This window comes from Corylus avellana, chromosome ca3 (genome assembly GCF_901000735.1).
Source record: "Corylus avellana chromosome ca3, CavTom2PMs-1.0".
Lineage (NCBI taxonomy): Eukaryota > Viridiplantae > Streptophyta > Magnoliopsida > Fagales > Betulaceae > Corylus > Corylus avellana.
In genome coordinates this window covers 16413853-16428545 of record NC_081543.1, presented here as the reverse complement: position 1 = coordinate 16428545, position 14693 = coordinate 16413853, and the positions used below count along the sequence as shown (strand labels likewise).

At 34.8% G+C, this 14693-nt stretch overlaps 1 protein-coding gene across 1 annotated transcript; it reads left to right on the top strand.

Moving 5' to 3' along the window:
* Positions 1-7288: 7288 nt before the first annotated feature.
* On the top strand, positions 7289-8170 carry LOC132174208 (ankyrin repeat-containing protein BDA1-like). Its single transcript, XM_059585899.1, has 2 exons — positions 7289-7924; positions 8113-8170. The coding sequence occupies exons 1-2, from the start codon at positions 7289-7291 to the stop codon at positions 8137-8139; spliced, it is 663 nt and encodes a 220-aa protein (XP_059441882.1). The 3' UTR covers positions 8140-8170.
* Positions 8171-14693: the final 6523 nt, after the last annotated feature.

Genomic DNA, 14693 nt, shown 5'->3' with positions numbered 1-14693 from the left:
GTCACTCCTATTAAATAATAATCACTAGTACGATTTGCATGATAGCATCCAATACGTCCGACCCGGTTTAGCACCATTCGAAGCGTATGCCATTCTATACGAATTAAATATTGTACATTGATTGGTTTGTTGTTATTTATTTGTACATTGATTGTCAATTGTTCAATATATAAGCGGTGAATATTTCTTACACTATACACATAACTATTTGGGTGCGTGATGTATTTTGCAGGCTGATATCAGTACTCGGGGGAAGACAAGAGGGCGGAGGACACAATCTTCTAGGCGCAAACTACGGGTGACCATGGATTGAGATTGCATCATGACCTTATTAACAGTGAGTCGCAGGAAGCTGCTATGCTTCTAAGGCATTAATCAGGGTATCGATTGATACTTTCGGAGCATGTGTAAGGGCAGACACCTGCGAGAGACGATTATGTTTTTGACATTTTCGGCTCTTCGATTGATCTAGGCTCGAATTTCCCTGACCCATCCCGTCCGATAAGCCTTACCCAGCTAGGGTATCGACATGAGCTTACTCCTCGCGACCCGGACGAATCCCCGCATTTGCTATCCCCGCCACCCACATTGACCCAGTTGGGTTTATTGCCACACGACTATTTTGATCGGCCACCACATAGCAGTGCATGTGTGGATGATAGTGAGACACAAGCCTCCGATGACTTGGATGATGGGACAGGTGACGCGCAAGGTCAGCAGCACGATGACCTTGCTTGGCCAGTATTGACTGTTGACCAGGTTCAGATGATAGGTATGTATGTATGCTATTAAGAACCATAAATATGTATATATTTACGCATGATGGTACATATGGTTAGTACATAAATTCAAATAATATCTGTTTCACCATTTGTGTGTTAATTAAACATCAATGCAGATCGTGAGGATAAATTTGAAGTGTTGACCGTAAATAACTCGCACAAGTTGTGGGACATTCCTGATAGGAAAATGATTGTCATGGAGTATAATGGCGCGTGGCAGTCTGTAGGACGAAGCGGGAGAAAATTTAGATGGATGACGGGCAAGATTGTCAAGAGTGGGTTCTTTATCAGGCTATCCGACGACTGGATGGAGGTATCAGAAAATATGAAGGAGAATTTATTTGAGTCATTGATGGTAAGTGTAGATTAGATGTTCTTAATTTATGATATGTAGCATTTGTATATTAAATTTTGTAAAACAACCAGCACTTTAATACCCCAGTTTCTAACTGATGCAGAATCACTTCTACATCATGCTTGAGTCGGATATGGTGGCAATAAAAAAGAATGAGTTCAGAAACATGGGTGAGAAGTTGAAGCATTTGAGGCAGAAGTTAAAGAATAAGCTCAACATTCAGTGCGGCGATACTTCTGCGACTGTGGTGGGGAGGATGGGGCAGACCATTGCAAAGTACAACCCCGCTAATGGGAAAAAATTGTTGGTGAAATGGTGTGATCCCGCTTATCAAGTAGGTTACAATTTTAAACTATTTATGTTTCGTTAATTGTAATTGTTCGATGGTTCAGCTATTACTGTCTACATGTTGTGTTCGTAGGAATATGCTCAACACATGAGAGACATACAAGCACGGAATCAAACACCACACTACAACGGCTCGAAGAGCTTCGCAAGGGTGTCACATGAGGACGTACTACTCTAATTTACCATATGTATATGTATATGTCATATATTGTGTAATATATATGAACATTTCATTGATGGTTTGAACTTATTGCATGTAATTACTTCGGGCAGGGCTCCTACGCGAGCGATGAATTACATCAAGACCCATAGAAAGAAAGATGGTAGTTGCTCAAATCCGGTGGTCACCGAGAGAATTGTATGTTCTTTAGACCTTGTCATGAATTTTTATTTATGTATTAACGTATTGAGGATTAACAATTATATATATAACAATGATCATGTGTAATATAACGTACGGACCTGGATGAAGGAGCTATTGGAAACTGATCTTGTGTAACTGGTAGATATGCTCAGGGGATGATTCGGTGGACACTGAACGACGCGTACGCTCAGGCGCACGGCAATAAGCCTGAATATGTGGGTCATGTTTGAGGGGTTAGTAAGAATATTCTACCTGTGCGCGGCAACATCCACTCATATTATACACCATCCCAAGCACGGTTGCCGAACCCTAGCGGTTCGATGGTTTTGCGTGCTGAACTTGAAAGAGCCATTGAAGCTGAGAGTGAGAAGCACAAGGAGCAGATGGATGCGATGTTGTCTCAGCAAAGAGAGGAGATTACTGCGGCGGTGACCACGCAGGTGACTGAGCAGATGGCCTCACAGATTGCTATGTAGATGGCGGCGTATGAGGCTTGGTTTCGCAACCTTGAAGGCTCGAGACGTATGAATTCTGAGCTGGAGGTGACGACTGTCAGGGCTCCGCAAGACGCGGAGTCCCCAGCCCGTGTGATTGTGAGATCCTTAGCGGATAGCCGATCAAGTAGTACTATATTCTTATTGTTTCTCTTTTAGTAACATGATTATCTTATGAGATGACTATCATTTAAATGGCTAGTAATTTTGTTTAATAAATAAACTTTGTTCATATCTTTATGCGACACATGCATCTATATAACACAATTACAACGTAATATGTGTAGATGACGTAAGAGTAGAAGCTGAGGACGACGATCACAATGAAAGCCAACACCGGATGTCGGCTGGACAGAAGTCTCATTTGTCAAGACATTATACACGTCGTTTTGCGACCTTGTGAGTATATATATGACTTAATAAAAATGCAATATATAATAATCAAATAGCATATATACTTAACTCAAAATAATCTACTTTGTTGTTCTTGGTTGGTTTGGTTGTGGTTGGAACTTTGCATATTTAATCTTACCATATTTGTTGATGCCACCTCATTGAATAAACATACATATAGATATATATGTGTTTGTGCGTAGGTCATGTAGATATATATGTTGAAGTTGTTTATGCGACAATCATTCGATTTGTTAAACCTGAATATGATTGAGTATGATGAATTTACTTGGATGTTGCTCATCTCTTAGGACTTGATAAGATTATATCACAAGTGTCAATTTGCTAATTGATTGTTTGTTTTATCATTTGCAGTTAGTGCGGAAAAGTCGAGAGATCATGATCATGATGATGTTCACTCGGATTTCGTTGGACTAGTGTTTGTTTGATAGTTTTTTGTGTATAATTTAAGACTTAAGTTAAGTTTTTTGTATTCGTGTATAACGTAAGTTGTGTATTTCCTATGTTTTATTGATTTATATATATTTATAGTTGAATTATTTGTGATAGATACCGGTTGTGATGTATATATTTGTTGTAGTTGGATTATTTATATAAATAGTTGGATTATTATATTTAGATTGATGGATAGTTCGTGATAGGTTCTGATAGTTAGGTTGATGTAACTCGTATATCAGGTGGCGGCTCCTAAATTCGGGTATAACGACACGAGAAAATGAGAAAATTTTTTTTTCTTCCACAAATGGTGACGAGTTCACTGTGACACGTCATCAAATAGTGACATGTCACAGTATTTAACACGTCACCTTAAGGTGACGTGTTATGTGTAAACGTTACAAAAATTTTGTAACATGTCAATTATGATACATCACCATTTGGTAATGTGTCATGATGACACGTTACAAAATTTTTGTAACGTGTTAAACTTCACACGTTACCAAAGTAGGTGACGTGTCATTATGACACATTACCACTTTGGTAACATGTCAAGTTTGACACGTTATAAATATCTTAGTAACGTGTCATATATGACACATCACCTTCTTTGGTAACTTGTCAATTATGACACGTTACTAAATGGTAACATGTCAAAATATAACACATTACTACATTTCTAGTAGTTACGACCAATTTTTTAACCCGCCAAACACGTTACCATTGACACGTTACTAACTGTTAGTAACGTGTTAACACCCTTAACACGTCACTAATGGTCCGTGACAAAACATGTATATTTTTGTAGTGAATACATATCATTTAGTATTTTAGTGTGACTCGATCAATGCAGTTGTTTGATCAAGCCAATTGACACCTATATATGCAAAAGAACATTTTTTTGATCTATGTCAAGTGTTAAAAATAGTGGGGGCTAAATCCTATGCGTAGAAATTAATCAATTTAAAGACCCATTAATTATAAGTTCCATTTTATTAAAATTGACGAAACTATGGTTATAAATATATATGTGTGTGCTTGAGGTCCTTTCTCCTAACCCCTAGCATATTCCATTAATATGCATGTGAGATATATAGTTGCGATAGGGTTTTGGACGTGAAAGATGAACAACCTTCCCGTCTTCAATGACTACAAGTATGTCGTCTCTTTGTTTATTTTATTCAATGGTCTAACATGAGATCTTAGTTTACAGATTTCTTTGAAATCCAACAATATTACAAAGGACAGATTGTGACTCCACATATATATAAATTCTAAAATATCTTTCACTTAATTGGCTCATGATCATAATGAAACCAAAAGAAACATATATCATATTTTTTACTGATAAATTACACATAAACCCCCATTGAATCTTGAATTCACGATTTCATTCTCTCTCTCTCTCTCTATATATATATATATTATAAAAAAAGAAAGAAGACATTTTAAATTTTATTTGATTTAGAGTTGATTGAGAATAATGTATTCCAATATACTCATGCTAAGTTGCTTTCTCAAACATATTAAATCTCTAAGGATCACGTCTTCTTTTGCAAATGACAAGTAGGTGTCGTATTAATTAGTATCAGCTGTTTATCTGATCATCAAGTCATCGCTCTTCCCATGCCCCCTCTTCCCCCCCCCCTCTTTGCTTTATTATTTGGTTTATTAAAATGTCTTTAATTATCACCATTAAAACCCTAACATCGAAATAAATAATTAATATTACTCTCCGCACTCATTTATCATAACCATATTGTTACACTAATGACATGACGTGTGTTTTTTTTTTTTTAACGAATACAATGACGTGTTTTAAGTGACGAATAATGTCAATTACTTCTTCTTTTAAAAAGTGTAAGTACTTAAAACACGCTATATATTTTGTTGACATGTCTGCACAAGAGGAGAAAAAAGAGGAAGGAAATTTGATTTAGTGGCTTCCGTTTTATGAAATTTAATCTTTAGCTAATTGAGCTATATATACCCCGACTAAAATACGCTATATAAACCTACGTGAGGTAGCTAGACAATATAAATGAGTATGAATTGTATTAATTTCGATCTGATCAGCTAAGTAGACGTACTAAGCTCATTCTACATTAACTCTTGCATGTTGTCATTGCTTTCTTCCTTTACAAATCATTTTATCAAATCATTATTAATTACGTATCTGCAGAAGGATGCTGTCACAAAACGGCAAATAGACTACGATAACATTAGATATATAAGATGTCAGCTGTTAATCTGTCAATATATATAATTTCGTTTAATTAAATTCCATCTTAAAGCCTCCGGCCATCATTCTAATCATAATCTAATGGGAATATCTTGTGCATGTGTCTTATTTTATATACTCAACTTGCATATCTTGTGTCACATGCAGCTAAAGATATGCAAGGCCCGTCTTAAATTCAACTTGTTTTTTTTTTGGTTCAGCTACCCTTCTGACATGACATATACACGTACCTATTCCCTAGCAAGTTGCATGCAGTTTATTAATTTAAAGGGTTGCTGTCAAAAATCCAACGACGGACGACTTGGAATATAAAATTAGAAAGCTAAATGAATAAAATGCAAGTAAAGTGCTACTAATGTCGACAGCAATGACAGCGCATGATGTAACAGAATTCAGCTTCATCAAACACAACTTCTGTCTTCTTTCATGAGATAGTTAATGGAATCTCTGTCATCATCATATTATATATATATGGGTTCCACTTCCAGGTACGTAGGTAAGAATGTAATAACTTCACAATATGTCAAGCTGGGAAAGGTTGCCCGGATCAGCCCAAGCCCAAAAAGTTTACTTATGTTTTCTCACTTTTTAGCCCACTAAACCCACACTTTTTTTTTTTTTCGGCCTAAGCCCACTTTTCGTTATGAGTTGAGTGATGAACTCCTCCAGAGCTAAGAATACCTAAAATCTATCCCCTCAAGTCTCTAGAGGTTCTTTTTTTTTTTTTTTTTTGGTCACGGTGGTGTTATATATATATGGTTATTATTCCATGATTTGAACTTTCAACTTTGCCCAGAAAAAGAAGAATAAAGAAGAAGAAGCAAAGTACGAGTGACCCACCAGACCAGACAATCCGAGGCGCACATGATATGAATCCGAAAGAGCTCCATCCAGCAAACTGCAAACATCCCTAATTTACACATGATTCTCCGCAAACAACGTTGCTTCAGTAGTGATCATGCGTGTACATCTATTACAGTGCTGTAAGGCTCCAATCTTCTCATCATTTAAAGGCATTTCCTTTAGCTGTGTATTGATTCGGAGGGATGCAAATGCTTAATTATTATATATAGGAATACTTCTTCCCTCTCCGCTCAAGTCTCCAGAGGTTCCCTTTTTCTTTTTCCTTTTCCTTTTTGTACCTATGGATTCCTATAGGCAATTAGCTAGGCATATCTGTAAGGATTAACCGATCAACTTCTTGAACTAGTGTGTTTTATGCTGCATGAGTGTTAAAAATAAAACAAATTAAAGAATGTTATTTATAGAAGAGAATATAATAATTAGAAAAGAAGAGAATATAATAAAAAGGGAATAATTAATGCATGTAGTGATACATTACGTGTCACCATGGTGTCCATGTGTCAAGAACCGTCTTAGATTAGAAAATAAATTGAAAAATAAAAATTATATCGAGAAACCTTTCTATAAAAGCATCGCCTTAGAGGATCCGACGTCTCCTTCACTGGGAAAGAAAAAATTAAGATACATCATCTTCATACAGACTTTATAGACTACACAATAATAAATTATCAAATCACATTTTTGTTTTGTTTTGTTTTTTTTTTTATTTTTTATTTTTTTTTTATGACAATGACACTAAAAAAAAACCAAACAAAAGCAAATGTGGACAAACCCATAAGATTAAGATTCCAAGCGCACGATGTGCTTTACGCTTCATTGTTGGGAAACAACGTAAAATTAACTCGTTGCAGGTCTGATATCCAATCCTACTATAAATGGATATGATGGCCAATCTTCTCATTTCCGCTATAGTAGTCTATTCTCAACATTTTAAAGCTTTAAAGCAATCTCCTTTAACTGTCTTACTGATCCTGTCACTATCTTATAGGAATGGATGAGAGTATGGGGGCTATCACTATCTTAGGAGTGGATCAGAGTTTGAGGGATGCTGCTCAGCAAGGAAACATTGATGCCCTGTATGCATTCATACGGAGCGATGCAAAAGTTTTGGATAGGATAGACGAGATTCCATTTGTTGAGACTCCTTTGCACACAGCTGCATCCGCAGGGCAAATCCAATTTGCCATGGAAATCATGACCTTAAAGCCATCATTTGCTAAGAAGCTTAACGAAGATGGGTTCAGCCCCGTTCACGTTGCTTTGCAAAATAACCGAACCGAAGTGGCGCTCCGGCTTGTTTATGTTGATGAAGACCTTGTTCGTGTCAAAGGAAAGGAGGGTTTGACACCTTTGCATTGCATAGCTCAAATAGGAAACCTCGATGATGTTTTGGTCGAATTTCTAAAAGCTTGTCCCAAATCTATTGAAGATGTAACAAATCGAGGAGAGACTGTCCTGCATATTGCCTTAAAAAGCAATATGTTCGATGTTGTTCGGGTCTTACTAGGATGGCTTCGGCGGGCCTGGTTTAGAAATGCCTCACGGTGGGAGACTAAGTTGCTGAACTGGAAAGATGATGAAGGCAACACTGTTTTGCACATTGCAGTATCCAAAAATCAAACCAAGGTAAGTTCCCCTTTTTCTACTTTATGTTTTTCTTTTAATCTCTTAAATTTAGTATCAATTTTTTTTTTTGGTCCATTTTTCAAGTTTGTTTTAGCATTTGCTTTCTATGTATATATACATATATGGGATGAGTGATTGTGCAGATTAATTTATATGATGCAGATTGTGAAATTGTTATTGAGATTTAGGTGGTTCTTTTGGCGGTATACAATTGATATAAACGCCAAGAATTCATGGGGTTGTACAGCGCTTGGCATGTTGCAAGGGGACAACCAAGAGATAAAGCGAATGCTGCGGCGTGCCAGATATTTTAGTTACTGTTGTCCGAGTTTTGAATCCAATGCATATTACTTCAAATCTCCTGTCAACATTGAGGACCAGTTGTACATAATTTTTCTCCGGCTGTCAACGGAAATCTCAAATGACTTGCGGAATGTCCTGTTGGTGGTGGCTGCGCTGCTTGTCACAATCTCCTTCCAAGCAGTAATCGCCCCCCCTGGAGGAGTTTGGCAAGAAACCAAATATCGTGAAACCAATAATTACACTACACCAAACAACAACGCCACAGGGCCTCCTCCAGCCGGATCAATAATCTCGCACCATGCAGGAACAGCAGTGATGCAGAACACAGATTTCCCTATACTCGCGGGTTTAAATGTTATATCCTTTTTTGTAACAGTCTTTACAATATTGCTCCTCCTCCCCGCTGGTTTTGGATCTCGAATGTTCTGCCTACCCCTTTATACCCTCTCTCTGTGTTTTATCGCCTCAATATGCATCATATCTCCCAATACCAACGATATTTCACCTGGACTGTCGTGGATATGGAACAATTTTATTTTGTTTTGCGTCTTCTCGCCTATGTTGTTTCAATACCTCGTATATATTGTGAGTAGGAGGCGAAACAAACTTGTCGACGCCTTTCTTCTAAAAGGGAAAGCTCCTGACCCAACTCTTATGTAGAATGGTTCGTTGGCAAGACGCCAGACTGGATCGTGGTCCTCAAGCCACTCATGCTCAATCGTCCACCGCTTCCATTTGCAGAGAGGCTCGTGTACTGGTTTGTCCACGGGCTTCCATTTGCAGAGAGGCTCGTGTACTGGTTTGTCCACGGGCTTGGTTGATGATTCATGTAATTAGCTTTAACGTCCTCTTGTGATTTGTCATTTCAACTTTTTTTTTTTTTTTTTTTTAGTTTTTTTGCGTCATTTGTGTAATATGCATGGAATCTGAGTCCATGCAATCTAAATTGGAAAATTTTTATCCAACTTCGTTTTTAAAAATAACATGTGTTTGAGAAATACATGTTTTAATGATAATTTTTTTTATTTTTTTTATTTTTTTATTTTTTTAACTTTATTATTACAATAAAAAAGTATATGATTTTCACATAGACATCAGCCTGTCAATTAAGTTCCTTGGGAATACTGGAGAGACTACTTTTGAATGCTAATTGGTAACATAAAACTTGTATTTCGTGGCGCACAAATTTTTTTAATTTGTATCTCACGACCCCAACCAGATTAAGCATTTATTATCAAGGGAAAAATTCACTTTAACTTCCTGAAGTTTTTGGGTTTTTTCAATTCGAACCCCAATATTTAAAAATTGGCAATGTACCTCCTAATGTTTTAAAAATTTTCAATTCAGACCATCTGTTACTAATTTCCGTCTAATTAGATGGAAATCATCCCACGTGCATCTCATGTGGGATTTTGATGCCCTCTATTCCAATTTTGCCCTCATTAAAACTTATGAAATTACGTAATTACCCTCATAAAAACCTATGAAATTAAGGGAATTACGTAATTTCATAGATTTTAATGAGAAAAAAATTGGAATAAAGGGTATCAAAATCCCACGCTAGACACACGTGGGATGATTTCTGTCCAATTAGACGGAAGCAAGTAACGGAGGGTCTGAATTGAAATTTTTTGAAATATTAGGGGGGTACATTACCAATTTTTAAACATTGGGGTTCGAATTAAAAAACTCCTGAAACTTTAGGGGGTAAAGTGAATTTAACCCCTATAATCAATTATCAAATTAGAGTTATTACAAAGTTATTTGAGATAAAAGGCATTATGGATCTTTGGCAAAGTTAGAAAAATTTGACATGTAGTTACCAATAGTCTTTTTTCTTAAAGTAATTATTAAGTGATTAAATTTATTTTTTTCTATCATCTTAAGCTTTCAAGAAAAAGTAGTGGTTATTTAACATGGTATCAAAACCAGAAATCTTGAGTTCGAATTCTGATTCCATCAAATTATCCTATATTTAAATTAAATATTTCACGTGTTGGACCTCATGGTATTAAGCGTGTGTTTGGCAAACAACATGCCATTGCCATGGTACTGTTCATATTTGGTGAGGAAAAAAAAGAGTGTAATAATTATTATAGAAAAGTGAAAAAGCAGTATTGAAAAGTGAAAAAGTTTTGTTTTTTAGTGATTTTTTTTATTTAAATAGTAATAAAAAGTAAATACTGTGATATCAAAAATGAATGATGTGATATAAAAGTAAGAATGCTTTTATATTGATTTTTTTGAGGAATAAAGTGAATAGTGTTTAGGAGTGTTGTGGGGTGTTGTTTAACAAACAACCCCTAAAGCTAGAGATCATGAGTTCAAACCTTAACTCTATCAAATTACCCCACATATTTAAATTAAATATTTCACATATTAGACCTCACATATTAAAAAGAAATTTGTGCCCACAAGTAAGGGAGAGTGTTAAAGTAATGATTACTATATCACAGAATTCAATGTTGTAAACGTTCTTTTATAGTACTATATCCTTCCTATGCAATCAAGCCAGGCCTGTTTTTAGAATTGGAATCACCTTTCCAATTTTTAGATCTTGACCTCTAAGAACACTAGCAGCAGATTCCCAACCATTTTCCATAAGTTTAAGGATCGAAACAACTTTTTGCTTCCCTATAGTTAGCACAACAGATTTCTTTAATCTTATATATATATAATTTTAAAAACAATTTTCTTTTCTTTCCATCTCTCTCTCATCTCCGTCGTCTTTCTCTCCTAACTTCTTCACTCTCCCTTTCCTCATCTCAGTCACATCTCCATCTCTCACTCTCTGTTTCCTTCTTTTCTTTTCCCCCCAGCCGCACCTCTCTCCCTTTCTCGATCTCACTTTCTGCCTCACTCTCTTGATCCCCCTAGCAGATTCCCTTCTCTCTCTCGCTCACGAAGATAGAGATGGAGAATTTTTGCTGTACCATAATGGCAGACTTTAGCTCTCTCCCATCCCCCCACAAACAAATACAGCCACTGCATCTTCTTACACAGTGAGTTTTTTATTTTATTTTTTAATTTTTTTTTAATTTTTCTATATCTGGGTTCTTTTGCTTCTTGTCGAAAAGGATGAAATCAACATAAATTAGTGACATAATCGTTCAAGACTGAAGTTGGGTTAACTTTCTTTTATTCATTTTTCCTGAAGAACTAGGGAAATGGAATACTTCAGATTTCAGTTTTCCGTTTTTGCTATGTTCTTAACTTTTCTTTCGCTATTGACATTGAACAAGCTAAGTGAGCATCAGAGCTTCTTGAAAATAATCAGATATTAGATGTTGAGGTACAGTTTTCTGAGGAGCAACGTCGCACACTCTCCGAGTGATGTCACGGTGTCTAAGGATGCCTCGGGCCTTCACACAAGAGCAAACAATAGGATTAGAGCCCCCGGTGGTATTCTGGCGGGATACTCCGATGCCTAAGTGAGTAATTTGAGAGAGTATACAAGCAACAAGAAAGCTAAAAAGCAAGGGTTGTGATTACCTTAGTATTGAAAGGTGACTTGCATTTCATAGGCATGAAATGGAGTTTGATTCCCTGTACGTAGGGTTGTAAACAAACAAAGCTACCCGTGAACTTGCTCGGGCTCAGCCCGTGCCCGATTCGATTATTAAATGAGCCGCTTGTGGACATAAAACTAAATTCGATTATTAAATGATACATACCAGTATAAAACCCGAATCGCTTGTTTAAAGCTCGCGAACATACTCGTATAAGGGCTCAACTCGCTTCTTAGCGCAACTCGTATGTATTTATTATATATACATATTAATTAATGTATGTATTTATTATATATACATATTAATTAATATATATATATATAATAGAAGTAACTTATATAGTATATTACTTATTATTTATTAAGTAACAAATTAACAGTAGTTCATGTATATTAATTATTAAGTATTTCTCAAAAAAATTATTAAGTAACAATAATTAATTTGTATACAATGTATAATTATATCTATGATTATAAGTATCTATATAATATATAATTGAATGATAAAAGTTAATCATATGGTTATATTTCAAATGACCTAACCACTGAGTATCTTAAATGATCAAATAATTAATGATAGTTGAAACTTGAAAAGACAATTTGAATTATTAATCATATGATTAGATGAAAATCATGATACTTAATCATATATTAATAAAATCATATTGATTCATATAATTCATATCATATACAATGACAATGTGGTTAGAATAATCCCAAATGAAATGATTAGCATTAAAAATTTACAATTGACAATGCATGTAATGTCCTATTATTCCTACAGTTACAAATTAAGTATTCACATTGTTGTTGAAAATTTGGAATTGATAGCATGAGATGATATTGTTGATAAGTTAATGATAACTTAAGAAACAAAAAAATGATAATATTATTAATATGCAACGTAGGATCAATCATTACATAAGGTTTATGAATACAAAATATAACAAAATCTTTCACTAAACACTTAACGCAATTAAATCAATCATCACGTAAAGTTCAATGCTAATATTTCTTTGGTGTTTCGAAAATATTTATGTTCCTTTTATGTAGGGGTGAAAAGGCGGGCAACCCACTAACTGCCTTATATAATAATAATAATAATAATAATAATAATAATAATAATAGTGATAATATTTATACTTATAACATGATCAATTGATCATTAAATCACAATTTGTTTTTGAAGAGTTAAATAATAATTTAAGTATTAATGTATTATCACTATAATTTATATGATTATATAATAACAAATTATACACATATAATATGACATAAGTCATAAGTATACAAATCCATACTAACACAACAATTAAGTACTATAGACTTAGTTCCAATTTTAATGTATGATAAGTAAGTAATTGACATTGCATTAAACAATGTGTTACTTATAACCACAATTGAAGTATTAATATATTATCATTATAATTTATATGATTATATCACATGATCAATTGATCATAAATCATATGATTATATAATAACAAATTATACATATATAATATGATATAAGTCATAAATATACAAATTTATACTATTACAATAATTAAGTACCTAGAGACTTAGTTCCAATGTATGTTATAAACTTATAAGTCCATATATGTTATAAATTATAATTATACATATATGCATATGGAATAATATAAATGTATAAGATCAATACTTAATCATATGATTCAATGAAAGTTCTATATTTTTTTTAAAAATCATATGATTCAATGACAATTCAAATACTTAATAAAGTTAATTATATTATTCATGTACAATGATAATGTGATTCGTATAATATCAAATTAAGTAATTGACACTGGATTAAACAATGTGTTACTCATAATCACAATTAAAGTATTAATGTATTATCATTATAATATATATGATTATATCACACGATCAATTCATCATTAAATCATATGATTATAGTATAACTTGTATTCTTAGCAAGATTTATATTTAATGACATTTTTTTTTTTTTTTTGGTTTTAAGCGTGCAAATTACTGTAAAATTGGGGCCAAATTACATTTTATTGTATTGCATTATAATTTTAAAACATTATGGGTATTATTGTCGTTTACTTAAAATAAGGGGAAAACATTATCTAGAGACTAGAGCCACTCAAGTTGTCTCCCACTCCCCATTTTCTTTATTTATTTTTCCTCTTTTTTCTCCCTTTCACCCTAAACTCACGCAACTACTCAGGATTAGAGCCCCCGGTGGTGTTTCGGCGGGGATACTCCGATGCCTAAGTCAGTAATTTGAGAGAGTATTCAAGCAACAAAAAAGCTAAGAAGCAAGGGTTGCGATTACCTTAGTATTGAAAGGTGACTTGCATTTCATAGGCATGAAATGGAGTTTGATTCCCCGTATGTCTCGGATCCCTTATCCTTCAATATTTGTCGTGCAGTTATTTGAGAAGGATAGGGTTTGTTAGCCACTCCGTGATCTTAGTGGCCTGAGATCGTGGAATAAGTGAAATGGCTTCCGTTTTAGATGAGGATGCCCAAGTACTCCTCGGACAGACGTGTACGGCTTAGGCGCTAACAGCTAACATGCATCCTGATGAGTGTAGATAACCTTTTGAATTTGAATGATAACCCATCTCGTTTGTATATGGATAGTTGATATGTTGATAGCTGGTCTACGTTGTAGATAGCCTTTTCAAATGTGGGGTAAGATCACCTAATTTAAATAGAATATATATATATATATCCTTATTGTGGAATGATCGACCTACCCTTCGGTTCTTGACTATTTCGGCCCATGAGTTGAGTCTTGGACTAGGCGTCCGAGACCTCATCGGGCTAAGCTGTCCGAGGCCTTGTTGGGTCTGTAAACTTACTGAAATTGGGTTCGGGATCCGTTGGGCCTTATATATAAAGCTGATCCATGACCCAACATTAGATATGGATTTTGTTAGGTTATGTTTAGGCTCATTCGGTTTGCGTGTAAAGTTGGTGAAA

Coding starts and splice junctions, on each gene's coding strand:
- LOC132174208 (XM_059585899.1), top strand. CDS start 7,289: ATGGATGAGAGTATGGGGGCTATCACTATCTTAGGAGTGGATCAGAGT. Junction 7,925..8,112: donor TATCCAAAAATCAAACCAAG/GTAAGTTCCCCT, acceptor ATTGAGATTTAG/GTGGTTCTTTTGGCGGTATA.